This window comes from Solanum verrucosum, unplaced genomic scaffold, assembly GCF_900185275.1.
Source record: "Solanum verrucosum unplaced genomic scaffold, falcon-dt-bn FXZP01000185.1, whole genome shotgun sequence".
NCBI lineage: Eukaryota > Viridiplantae > Streptophyta > Magnoliopsida > Solanales > Solanaceae > Solanum > Solanum verrucosum.
This window is the reverse complement of record NW_026020228.1, coordinates 1,102,298-1,116,434: the sequence shown is the minus strand read 5'-3', so window position 1 is coordinate 1,116,434 and position 14,137 is coordinate 1,102,298. Positions and strand designations below refer to the sequence as shown.

The 14,137-nt window shown below is 34.1% G+C and overlaps 1 protein-coding gene across 1 annotated transcript in view; it reads right to left on the bottom strand.

Moving 5' to 3' along the window:
• Positions 1 to 652: 652 nt before the first annotated feature.
• The window catches only part of LOC125831899 (N-terminal acetyltransferase B complex auxiliary subunit NAA25), a 60,602-nt gene continuing 47,117 nt past the window's right edge, over positions 653 to 14,137 (bottom strand). The window contains exons 14-18 of the mRNA XM_049511026.1: positions 12,351 to 12,470; positions 11,672 to 11,810; positions 11,478 to 11,518; positions 2,569 to 2,832; positions 653 to 1,426 (exon numbers count right to left, since the gene is read on the bottom strand). Of these exons, the coding sequence (XP_049366983.1) occupies positions 737 to 1,426; positions 2,569 to 2,832; positions 11,478 to 11,518; positions 11,672 to 11,810; positions 12,351 to 12,470 (1,254 nt within the window). The 3' untranslated portion in view covers positions 653 to 736. The remainder of the gene's footprint in view (positions 1,427 to 2,568; positions 2,833 to 11,477; positions 11,519 to 11,671; positions 11,811 to 12,350; positions 12,471 to 14,137) is intronic.

Here is a 14,137-nt window from a genome sequence, read left to right as displayed (position 1 = left end):
TAGTCTCCTAAAGCCATTCAACCCAACTAAGAGAATATCACCCCAAGTCCTTTTGAAGCACTTGAGAGCCAAATTAATTCGTTTATCTATCAAAGTTTGAAGTTAACTATCTCCTCTCAATCTCAACTTATTAGATGGTTATTGGTAGCACCGAATCCCTATTAATGAACAATTTTCCTAATTTTGTACCTGTATGGTCAAGCAAGTCAAAATAGGGGTGATTTTCTTGAGTTGGAGTGGAAAGCTGAGATGTGATGTTGAAGAAGAATTTTCCATTGAGGGAAGTGATTTTTCTTAAATTTAAGAAAAATAAGTTAATTTGAAAAATATTTAAATCTTGAAAAAAAGATTTGAAATGTTTGATACCTCCCACCGAGGTCATTGGGTAGTTTAACGACTAACAACAATGGGAGGAAATTATATGAGTACTCTCTCTTTGTACAGTGACTTGAATCAATCATCCATCCATCCGTCCATCCTCTTTTATATTTTTGCACCAAAATCAACAGGCAGCCAATCAAATCTTTTTTACAAAAAACAAACATTACATATCTGCAAAACAAATAAGATACTCGGAAAATGAATTTCATGTTTATTGTACATAATTGAAAGCTGAAACGAAAATTTGGAGCAACGTTGGATGAGTCTACTAGGAAAAAACAATACCTAGAAATTAAAAACAAGAAAATCACTTGGAACTCCCCTCCACAGAAAAATCCAATATTTCCCCAGCCAGCTATAATTGAGCTTTCAGTTCCTTCACTGATTTGATTTTTGAATCACAAATTCTAAGGAAATTAGATAAAGCAGTTCGCTGACTAGTAATGATTTTTCTAGAAATATCAGCAGGACTCCAAGACTGCAATGCTCGAGTGATCACATCACCAAGACCTCTATCAATTGTTGAAGACGAGGTTAAAGTTTCAATAACTCGGTAGACCTTCCCGGGTCCTAACTCTCCATCTATTTTGAGTGATGAAAGTATACTTTCCGATTTGTCATTGTCTGACTTGCTCATTTGTTGATTTAGCCAGTCTCTAACCAGCTCTATAGTCTCACATACACAACGGATTGAATCCTGTACTTCTTGACACAACTCAATGTTACACTGCTCCGAAGGTCCACCTTTCTTTTTTCTCTTTCCTGAAGGCAATAATGACCTGGCACAACACTGAATCACCATAATATGCCAAGCTAAAGGTTCAGTTACCAATAGCACCAGATGAGGAAGATCACATCCGGGTGATGACTCTAGTGCTCCCATTGATCTCACTTTATCCAGGATATACTTCTTCAGAATCAAATTCACAAGAAGCCATGTACTACCATGCTTATTTGAATCTCTATCTACTTCATGAGAATAAAGATTCCAAGCATTTAAAAATACAACAAAGTTCATCCAATCAATCAGATTGCAGCTCCATGCCTGTACGGAAGGTGATCAAACATACAAAAATTTAGTCTATCACAAAAACTTACAGTTTAACAGTTGACACCAGACAGCAAATAATGAAAGTTTGGAACGAAATGACCTAGAAATATCATTCTTCATGCCTAAGATAGTTTTGAGCTGCATCAAAGAATCAATGCTAATCCTTCAAACGAAACATGATGATTCTTTTACAACTGATATAAGCAATTCTTTTCTCTTCTCTTGTAATTCAACTGTCCAACTGGAACAATATGCAACTTTTCATGCATTTTATGGAGCTTTGAATTATAAACGACATACAAACCTAAATCAACCAACTTTACTTCAACAGAAAGTTTCTCCCCTCTCATAAGTGTGATCACCTGTGATATGGTCAGGCCCCATTGCATATTTGCCTCCATTGAAATCAGTTTCAATATGCTATATATCTAGGCTGTGTTTTCATACTTGATTATTATAGCCTTTAAGTCCATTTATAGTGATGACTGATGTATGTGCCAGCTTTAAGAAGTATTATAGTCTCCTCAGTTTCTACTCTCATGCTCCCAAGAACATGCACCCTAGAGATACTTCAAAACAGTTGGAAATTTCTGGGTTACTCCATCCCCCATCAAGCATAATGCAAATAATCTTTCTATTATCTACCTCAGAATGTAGGAAAAAAACTGAAAAAACAAAAATGTTCAAAACGTTGTATGGAACTAAACCTCTAGCTTTTATGCGTTCGGAAACGACCATATTATTACTAAAAGTTAATGTTGAACACCAAACAAATACAAAGTTTATTCGAAGCCCAAGCCTCTTTGAAATCTCAGTAGATGTAAGTTCTGAAATTTCAATTTGAGGAATGCAGTAATGCACCTCGTCTATTTCTTCAGTGAAAGGCCCATTTCTATGTTGAACCTGTACAGTTAGGAATTCCAATTCTCTTTGAAGACTATCCCAACCATTACAATGATGTGAAGAGATAACAAATAACAACAAAAGTCATGATAATAAGGGCTCCATAAGTATGCTTGTATTATCATAATTGAAGCAAGAAACAGAGAACAAAAAGTACTTTAACAAACAAAAATATAATAGCTTTGGAAACATCCTCAGTTCCTCACACAGAGTATGAACACAAAAGAATTTACCTCTGCATCCTTAAGGCCACTCGAAATATCAAAAGCCATCCCTACAGCATCCTGGAAGGAAAATCCCAAGATATTGGCATACCGCTCGAGTAACAATCTCAGCTCCGATGATAGCTTAGGATCAAAGACAGAACCGTTTGCTTCAACATTTCCCTTGACAGATGATGATGCACATTGAATTGAGAGAAAGACAAGTCTTGGTAAAAGGGATCTCTTCTCAATTGTTTTAACCACTTTAGCTTGAGACTGTTTGATTTGATCATCCTGCAATTAAGCGTAAAAGCAATTACAAAGTGATGAATTTTTTTCCCACAAGCTTAACATTAGGAAGAGGTTCTGCATGAATTTCATACATAAAAGAAAGAATCATCAAAACTATAAAAAATAAGAAAATTGAACAGGGGCATAGTCTCAGGTCCTGATGTCAACAGGAATCTGGCTCAAATAACAAGACTACTTCAGTGATTGAACTATTGTTATGCCATTCCGAACCGTAGCTGACAAAGAAAAGTTCAGTTATACACATAAAATAACATGTATGATGTAATGTATAACCTTCAACCAGCCAACTCAACTCCAGACACCATGGGAAGTAAGAAAGCTGACTGTGTTGGTTTAATTCACTGGCGTCATAAAATCTCGATTTAAGCAGTAAAAATATCTAGAATTTCAAGTTGTATCAGGTAACAGTCCAATGTTGTTTCAGTGCCATACTATTTAGCTATCTAATTTGGCCATCTTAAGTAGCTTATGCTCACATGGAAAAGTATAGCAAGTTCATGAAACTCTCTTTTTCCTTTTTTAGGAATGGTGGTGTCCATGCCAAACTTCAAGGCATCTCAATTATTCCATTGGGTACCTGCTACCTCCTACCAGTAAGGGTACCAAGTAATTGTCCACCAAAACTTGTAAATGGCACGAAATTACCGAGTGTTTTTCTTTCTTAGGATTTGAAACATCATGAACTACTTTTATGTATACAAAAACGTATGCAATATAATCCCACAAGTGGGGTCTGGGTGGGGTGGGATATATGCAGACCTTACCCCTACCTTTGTAGGTAGAGAGGGTGTTTCCTCTAGACCCTTGGCTTAAAAGAAGTGTAATCAAAACTACATTGAAAGAAAAATATCGACAATAAAATAGCAAGATACAAAGCAAATGAAGCAGTACGTAGTGAAAAAGAAGAATATGATACGATCTGACTACTAACAAATATAATACTAAATAAGGATAAAAGGAGACTGACCCCCTCCACATAAAAATATGACCACACTCTATTACCTGCAACCATCCCTAATCCTTGACCTCCATACATTCCTATCTACTGTCATGTCCACAGCAAGCTGAAGATGTCATGTCTAATCACATCTCCCCAATTTTTCTCCGGCCTACCTCTACCTCTACTAAAACCTGCTATAGCCAATTTCTCACACCTCCTTACTGGGGCATCTGCGCACCACACACCTACTCTTCACATGTTTGAACCGACTACTTTTTTTGTAGACACAACAAACATTGTTGGAAGGAAAATGTGAAGCATCAGAATCAAGATTTTCATTTTGCTTTCTCAAAGCTCTTCCTTTAAGCATTATTCCTCATTATAGAAACCAACTCCTACTGACATGTAATGTTGGATATGTTAACTCTAGTACAACCCCTGCTTATCATATATTAAAATAATGTGCAGTATTAACTTAAGGAAAAGAGTTTTCATTAAAAAATATAACACAAACACATGCATTACCTTGGAGGAACTTATATATAAGAAACTGAAGTTATTATTGTTCTACATTATCTCCCCATTCATTTCCATTTACCTTTTCAGCACTTAAAATCACATGGCATTCATCAAATTGAAACATGGGATGAAAATCATGGAGACCAGGGCTCAAATCTCAACAAAGACAAAAAAGCATTTAAGAAATTTCTTCAACTCCTTAAGCTTGGTAGGTGGAGCGATTCGATACAAGTATTGATTGGAGGCACCAGGTACCCAATAAGTTCAAATTGTTCCTCTCACACTGACACCAGTACCACCAAACGTTGGAGTACCCTACATTGGTTGAAAGAATTGAGTTAGTCTTCCCTTGTATTCTTGAGCAATCCACACCTTATGCTAACTTTTGGGGTTGAGTAAGGTCCAAGACTTATTCTTAACATGGCGTTAGAACTAGGCTCATTCATATTCTTGGTTTCCCAAATGTTAGGCCTCTAATTTATGTTGTCTGCACTCCAACTGTCCAGCTATGGTGTTAAGAATATCCCAAATTAGTCAAGGGGATAGTTTCTTTTCTCCTTATATAATTTTGGGTAATCCTCACCACATGAACTGGCTTATGGGGTTGAGTTAGGCCCAAGGTTCATTTTCTTACCCAAGACAAATGTGATGTTTGTGAGGGACAATAACATACTGACTTATCATTTCTCTATATGAAGATCCAAGAGAAGTAAGATATAAATGTAATGTTATATTTCTAGTACAAAATATATAGAGGCATTTTTACATTAGTAATTGAAAGGTGAGAAAGATGGGTTTTTTGTAAAGCCTTGTATCAAGATGATATTCTCCAATATTCGTTGGGGAAGAGAACCAAACCATTAGAAAAAGAAATAGATCAAGGAAATGTTGATTTCCAAGAGCAGAAGAACCCTGGTGGCAAGAACAGTGACAATAGAATCAATGAGAATAGAACAAGGGATGCATAAGGAAGACTTTGCATACAAGTTCATTATTAAGTTACAACATCATTAAGGGAAATTTTCAGAAACCTCACCTAAGATTTAACTTCTAACATTAACCTCCTATGTGGTTTACAATATTATGCTTACCTCCCAGCTCCCCCTGATCCTTTTTGTAACAATTATTTTAACTTATCATTAATGAAAGGGAAAAAGGACAAATATACCCCCGAACTATCATAAATGGTACGTATATACCCTTCGTTATACTTTGAGATTGTCTATATCCTTACCGTCAATCTTTTAGGTTGTGTATACCCTTAAAACTAACTGACGGACACATGGCTTCATCTCAACAATTTACCCGATTTTATTTATTTATTTACCCAAAAACCCACCCATCTTTCTTAATTTACCCACCCATGATCCAAATTACAACACCATGGCATTTAAAATTAAAATAAAAAGCAAAGAACCCTCCTCCATTAAAACATAACCCAAAACCTTTTAAATCAAACAAAAGACAAAATTGTTCTTCAATACATCTTCATTTGCAACTCTTTTTCAAATCTCATTAAAACAAAGACACAGTAGCATGTGCTTTCGTTGAAAAACAAGAGATCAATTTTAATTTGTTGTTCAAATCGATTTGTTGTTGAATGGGGTTGGAAATACTATCACCATTGATAGACAAAACTTCAAGTTTAAAAGTGGGTCTTCAATAGAATCAAAAAATTTGAATTTAAATTGATTTGTTGTTGTTGAAAGGGATTGGAAATACTATCATCATTGATGGACAAAACTTCAAGAAAAGTGGGTTTGCAATCAAATAAGAAAATTTGAACTTAAATTGATTAGTTGTTGTTGAAACGGGTTAAATATACTATCACCATTGATGGATAAAACTTCAAGCTTTAAATTGGGTTTGCAATTGAATCAAAAAATTTGAGCTCAAATTGATTTGTTATGGTTAAAAGGGTTCAAAAATATTCTTGAAATATATTTTGATGAATTGAACCAAGTGCACCATATTTTTGTGATTGTTGTTGGAAAGCTTTTGATTTTAATTTTGCACAAGGTTAAAAATATTCTTACAATCTATTTGTGTTATTGAAAGGGGTTGATTCATTGTTGTTGTTTGAAACTTTACAGAGGATGCATTGGGTTTATTATAGATGAAAATTTGGTTATTTGGTTGTGGGTCGGGTGGATCTTTTAATTTTAGGTAAATAAATAATTAAAATTGAGTAAATGGTTGAGATGAAGCCACGTGTCCGCCGTTAGTTTTAAGGGTATACACAATCCAAAAGTATAACGGTAAGGATATATACAACCTTAAAGTAGAACGGAGGGTATTAACATACCATTTGTAATAGTTCGGGGGTATATTTGTCCTTTTTCCCTTAATGAAAAAATATGATCTAACTAATTTTCCCTTTCAATATACCATTTTATTTTATTTATTTTGTAAACACTGTTTTAAAGATGCAACTTCAGAAACCCTAATCACATATAATTCTACGACTTCAACAAACACAAGAAGAATGATAGACTGCTTCGTCAGACTCGTCTATGGAAGAGTTGCCCTACTTTCGCCTTAACCATTTTGAAATATTTACCCTTGCAGATTAGTCCATATAGCACTCAGTGTCCTCAAAGGCGATCGCCTTTGGCGAATAGTGAGGCGACGCGAAGCGCAACCCATGCGCCTATTACTGGCAAGGTGAGGCGACACTGAAAAGGCGAGGCATTGGCGACTTCCAAGAGGCGAGGCGAGGCGAGGCACTAAAGGCCTCACCTTTTTTATAAATAAAAAAAAAGGCCTGATAATTAAGAAGCAATACTAGAGTTTATTTGGAGTTTTGACAAACCCACAACTCTACTCCCTTTTTTCTTTCGTTCGCAGTCTGCAAGCTTCGGAACCCTCTTCTTCAGCTTCCCGACTCTCTTCTCCAGCAGGTACTTCTTCTTCTCTCTTCTTCTTTCTTCTTCAGTTCTTCTTTCTCCTCTGCTTTGTGTGACCTCAGCAAGTACGTTTTCAGCACCCTTTTTTTCTTTTTCTTCTTCTCTTCTTCTTCTTCTCCTCTTCTCTTCTTCATCTTTAATATGCAGTCAGCACAGCTGTGTGCAGTGTGCAGAGTCTCTGTTTTTTATGCTCTGGTTTTTAATTTCTGGAGCTATTGACTATTGCAATCTGCCTATATTTTTTTAAAAAAATCTAATCCTTCTATATTTGTGTCTTCCCTACTCAATTTAGTTTTATACTAAACAATATAGTATTTCTTTGTCCATAAATAGTGATTTCAATGACGTATGATGCTAGCAAATAAAAGGACATTGGATGGAATTATGGTATGCAAGGACCAACAAAAAAATCACTTATATGTATGTTCTGTAAAGTTACTTATAATGGTGGTGTTACTCAACACAAACAACTTTTGATGGGTGGAAACAGAAATGTAAAACAATGGTTGTCGGACAGAAGTTATAGAAGAAATAAGGGCATATGTGGAAACTAAAATTGCGAGTTATCCGAAATATCAGATGAGGTAGCAAGAAGAACATGTGGTTAATATTGATGATGATGATAGTATGGATAAATATGGTGAAATGATGCCTCCCTCAAAAACTCAAAAGATGTCTTCTAGTGTAAGTGCATCATCCACGGAGCGGAACGTGACGAAATGTCCTCCCAATCTCTATTTTTCAGGAAAATCACAACAAAAGGGAGTAGGATTTGATGAAACCTACAAAATTCTATGGGAGCGCGTGGTAAGTGCTTTTGCATAACGGATGTACGATGCGGGGCTCCTTTTTAATTGTGTTAATTACAAATCATTTGATAAATTCATTGAGACAGTAGGCAACATGGCCCCGGAATGAAGCCTCCTTCCTTCCATGAAATTAGAGTTACTCACCTAAAAAAAGATGTGAAGAAAGTGGACAAAACTATTGATGAGCATAAAGTGCAATGGAGAAAGTTTGGTTGTTCCATTATGATAGACAAATGGATGGCACAAAAAGGTTAAATGATCATCAATATTTTGGTGAATTCTTCAATCGTTAGTGTATTTCTTGGTTTTGTTGATGCTAACAATAAATATACAGATTCTACCAAAATGTACAAACTTGTTCGAGAACACTATTGAAAGAATATGATTGGAAAATGTTGTACAAGTTGTCACTAATAACGCTAGTGAGAATATTAAAGCAGGAAGCAAGATGATAGGAGCGTATCGACACATTTATTGGACTCCATGTGTTGCTCATTGCATCAATTTGACGTTTGGTGACATATTCAAGATTAACCCATATGCTTCAGGTAATATCACTCTCCTATCCTCTAACTTTCTTTATAGTTAAAAATACTTGTGAGAAATATAGGAAAAGAATATATTGAATTGTTGTTGTGTCTACATTATTACATTGAGACCCTATTTATAGACCCTAGAATACAATCCTTTACCAAGTAGGATACTATTTAGTATTCCTATTTCTATTTCTATTCCTACTCCTATTCTAATAGGATTGTATAAACCTATTCCTATTCTTATAGGATTGTATAAACCTATTCCTATTCTAATAGGATCGTATAAACCTATTCATATTCTAACAATACTTATTAGCTACTAATTACTATAATATTACTTTAACACTTTTTAAGAAGGCCATCAAGATCCATTTTTACAATAGTCAAAGGTCATTGTGGTTGAACTTGATGAGAAAATTAACCAATGAAAGAAATTTGGTGAAACCAGCCAAGACAAGATTTGCAACAAGCTACTTGACTTTGAAAGCTATGTACAAACAAAAGAAAAACTTGAGAATTCTAGTCCTCTCAAACGAATGGACTTCAAGTAGATTTGTAAAGGAAACTTTGGGGAAAGAAGTTGCCAACCTTCTTATTTCTTCCCACTTTTGGAATGATGTTGTTCGGGCACTTAAGTTTGTGGTCCTTTGATAGTATTGTTTTGTTTGGTAGATGGGGAAATAAACCACCAATGGCCTATATCTATGAAGCAATGGATAGAGCCAAGGAAACTATTGAGCGGGCTTTTTGTGGAGTTAAGAAATAATATAAGAAAGTGTTTGAAATTATTGATGCAAGGTGGACTGACCAACTTCATCGGCCTATGCATGTTGCAGGCCATATTTTGATCCCGGGATTGTTTTATAAAGCTCAAGAAGATGGCACTAAACATTTTGATGTGTGGACGGGTTGTTGTGCATGTGTTGAGAAGATGAACCCCAAAATAACAACACAAAATTTACTAGTCGTTGAGCTTCCTAGGTACAAAAATGCAGATGGAATGTTTGGTTGTGATCAGGCTCAAAGAGCCAAAGACTTAAGGTCACCGAGTAAGTGAGTTAATTTAGTTCGTTATACTATAGCATTACTCAAGTGATTTGACTTATTTATACTTATTAACCTTTAAATATATTTTTTTATGGTTGAATGGTTTCGCTATTTAGTAGCCAAACTCCAACCTTGCAAAAGTTTGCCATGAAAGTATTAAGTCTAATTTGTAGCTCATTCGGATGTGAGCGAAATTAGAGTGTTTGAACACGTAAGAAGAATATTTTATATTCTAATTTCCATATTATATTATTATTAGTATCTATTGGTTAATATCTACAACAGCAGATTAATTCCAAAAAGAGAAATAGGGTGGCACTATCGCGTCTCAATGATTTAGTGTACGTTAGTCAATAAGTACAATAGAATATTGAAACGTCGCTATGATGCTCATGATACCATTGATGCAATTGCCTTGGAGAATATTGATGAGTCAAATGAATGGTTAGTTGGATGCCTCGAAGATCAAGAAGATAAACTAGTATATGAGGAAGGTGATCTTACTTGGGGTATTGTTGCTACGGCAATTGTAGCTAACAAGAATATCTATGGTCTAAGGGGAATTTCTTCAAGTTCAACGGCACTTGACAAGGTCAAAGGAGTATAAACTACATCTACAAGTTCAAGTAGGACTCGAACACTAACTGATGAAGAATTTGAGGAGGAAGATGAGGAGCAATATAATCATAATGAAATGGATGTTGAACATCAAGATTTTGATAATTTTGAAGAAGAATAGACTTTTAGAGTTCTAATATTGTTTGTCAATTGTCTTATGAATTATTGAGTCATTCAAGTTCTAGACTTTGAATTGAAATATTTGTTAATTTGTCATTACTGTTGACATTTTGGATATTTATAAATGCAATTAAATATTTTATGTTTTTGGTATTAATTAGCGCCTCAATTCAAAAAGGCGAGCGCCTAACCGCGAGGCGAGGCAAACCCTTGTCGCTTTTTGCTGTCCGTCTATTCCTTGAGTAGATCTGATCAATGATTAGAATGACTATTCAATTCACACAGTCTTTGCACTATTTCAAGGGATTGTGATATTGAGTATGCATACAAATTGCAAATGAAATTTTTGCAAAGGGGGATAGATGGAAGAGGGTGGACAAAACATTTAAAATAATTGAATATACTCAACATTCGAGAACTTCCAGAAAATTGTGTCAGTTCTTTTTTATATAAAGAAGAAATATGGATTAGTTACTTTGTGTATTAACAAATCAACTTTGACTTTCCTGACGGTAGAATGCACTTCGATTCTAGTAAGTGGTTCCCCTTGCCTGCGTGCAATTGGGCACATATTTACAAAATCAATTTAACAAAAGAATATACTAGAAAAGCAAATAGTCATACTTTTTATATATTAATGATAAATAAGTTCACAAAATTGTTGCCATAAAAAGAGGGAACGCAAGCGTAATATCATAAATCGCAAGAGAAATTAGTGTTAGAAAGTTGAACCTCGAGGGAGGTCTCTAAAATTATCCCTATAATTAATCTTGACACAAAATTGTACCCGAAGGTGTGGCCTAGTGGTTAATCAAGTTGGTTGAGAACTATTAGGGTTTCAGGTTCAAATCGCAGCAGCTGAGACAGAAATACTAATGATGGTTTCTTCCCATCTTTCCTAACCCTGGTAGTTGGAGTTACCTGGTACCTATTGCTAGTTGGGGTGGCAAGTTTCCCCTGTAATTAGTGAGGTGTGTGCAAGTTGGCCCTGACACCACAGTTAACAAAGAAAAAATCTTGACGCAACTTTTAAAAAATTTAATCTTGAAATGAACTCTACCATGAACTCTTGTACATCCCCTTGAATAAACATCAAACTAGTGTATACAATATCAAAGACAAAAATTCATACCAAGGTTTGTCCGGTGCAATAAGCTACTCCTTCAAATGGCTCTGCACACAAAGACAAGCAGTTATTTTAAAGACATTACATATGTAGTAAAACATTGGAAAGAAAATGTACTACAGCAAGGCTGATAAAAATTTATCCACACTAGAAACATAGAATTGTCCCAAATTATATAAACAGGTGCATCATATACTAACCTAAGAGATAATTTTTGTCATAAGTTGGCGTCCACCAGGGCCGCAGCTGCAATTCTTCATTGAAGGTCAATGATTTGGTTCCAATTTCATCTGTGAGTTCAAGAAACTGAACTCCTTGTTTCAAGCTTTCAAGAATGCCCTAAGCAATCCCAAAATGAAAATTTGTCACTGACAAATTACAGTAGAATACAATTTAAATACCCCCACCCTCGCAAGTTTTCAGTTACGGAAGCACAGTTGTGTATACCTTCCTACCTTTCAATTATTTGAATATTTCATAATACCACATCTGATAGCAAGTATCTTAAAACCAATAGCATTGAACTTGACCATAATCTCTTTTTACAGAAAATAAAAAGTAAAGAACCATAAGCATTAATTACTAAATTGTGTTATCTATAATCAACTGAAGCTAAATTTAAAAGATAACAAAGAAAAGAGTCAAGGGGAAAGAGAAGAGTGTATGCACATTCCTCCTTTTAACCAATTGTTTCAAGTTTGACAGATCTATCTATAGTTTCACTTTATTCAATCAACAGGGCATGTGAAAGTTAGGCGAAATAGGTGTCCAATCCAACAACCCTAGGGCTAAAATGTATTTCAAAGCAATTGCAGACACAAACATGCAAACAAAGAATCGTTTAGAAGAAAAATTTAAAGTGACAAGGACAACGGTTACCTCCCCTTCTTCAATATTATTTGCTTTCTGTTTTAACTGCAGAATGGGTATTTCAATCTTTGCCATCAAATACTGGTTAGATTGTTGCAATCGCTCCTTGAACTGAACAAACTCAATAACCTAGAAAAGTTCGCAGATGAAGATTTTGTTACCATTGGGCTAGCTCATTGTATGATTACTAATTTATCGTTTCGTTCACAAAGGGAACCATTAGAATTTGAAATGATACTAAGAGAGAATCATTATGATAAGCAGTGTAGGTTTCTACACCAGAAAATAAATAATTGCTCCAATAAATACCCACTCAAGACTCACATCGCAAGAACTAAGTTGTCCAGAAACAGTTAAAATTTCTTCCTGTTAGCCTCTTTCCTCACTCACTATAACAAGAGGAAAGGTTTACAACAGTGGAAAAAAAGCAATGCGCAAAATTCGCTCAAAACTCTTAAAAACAACTTAACCTTATTTTACTTTACTTACTTTGAAAGAAGATTACAGACTATACAAATAAAGTAAGAGAATTCATGTACCATTTTAGGAAATAGGTACTTCAAAAGTTTACTGACTAGCTATCTACCTTCAGCAGGCTGACCTTCGGCTAAAAGGCTACTTCCTATATTAACGCAGGATTCCTACACTAATATAAGATGCTGGTTTCCTTCTTCTAAAGTTGAGAGCAACAGAAAGCAAAGAACAAGAGGAGTCTTAGTGAGACTAAGAGCCTGTTTGGCATTGTTGTTGGGAGGCCAAAAGTGCTTTTTTTTAAAGAAAAAAAGCACATTTTTTGAAAAATCAAGCTTTTGGCAAATCCTTAAAACTACTTTTAAATGGAAGCAGAAGCAGTTTTTCTGCTGTTAGGAAGAAGTTAAAAATTTTTGCTTCTTAAAAAAAGCAGAAGAGTTTTTTCAGACTAAAATATGTCTTTCATATATACATATTTACCAATACATCTCTTATTAATTAATTAGCATATCTCATAAGTTAGGTTAAGTTTCATTCAAGAATTTTATTTTTTATTTTTTATTTTTATATAATAATTTTATTTTATTTTTACTTTATTTATTATTTTACGTATTATTTTACAGAATTAGAAATAAAGGTAATAACAATATTTTTGCAGGAATAGAAAAAAAATTAAGTAGAAATATTTTTAAAAAAAACAATATCATTTTTAGTATGTAGTGATTTAATTTGTGATATCATTTTTAGCATGTAGTGATTTAATTTGTGATATCATTTTTCGTATTAGTGATTTAATTTGTGGAATGGTTTTTAAAATTATTTTGCTTGATATTTTTAATTATATTTAAATCACCACGTGAATATTATATTAATATTTAATTTATTTATATATCTATCTATGTATAATATTAATTAGAAATTTGAATATCTACATTTTATTTAATTCAAATAAAAAATGAAATTAAAATTTTTGTAATAGAAATTTAAAATATTTCTCTCTATAAAATAATCTTAATATTAAAAGTACATTGATACTTGCCCTTTTTCATAATTTGACTCTCAAAAACACTTTTTTAAAAAGATTAGTCAAACAATTTGCTTATCAAAAATACTTTTCAAATGAATTAGCCAACCACAAATTGCTTTTTTCAAAAGCACTTTTCTGAAAAGCTATTTTAAAAAAAGTGCTTCTAAAAATAAGCAGTTTTTAGCAGCAATGTCAAACAGGCTCTAAAAGTGATGCAACACAGCACACATGTTATACCCTCCAAAATGATAGCAACTAGATTACAAGTATAAATCTATTCATTTAAACCTCATGAAAA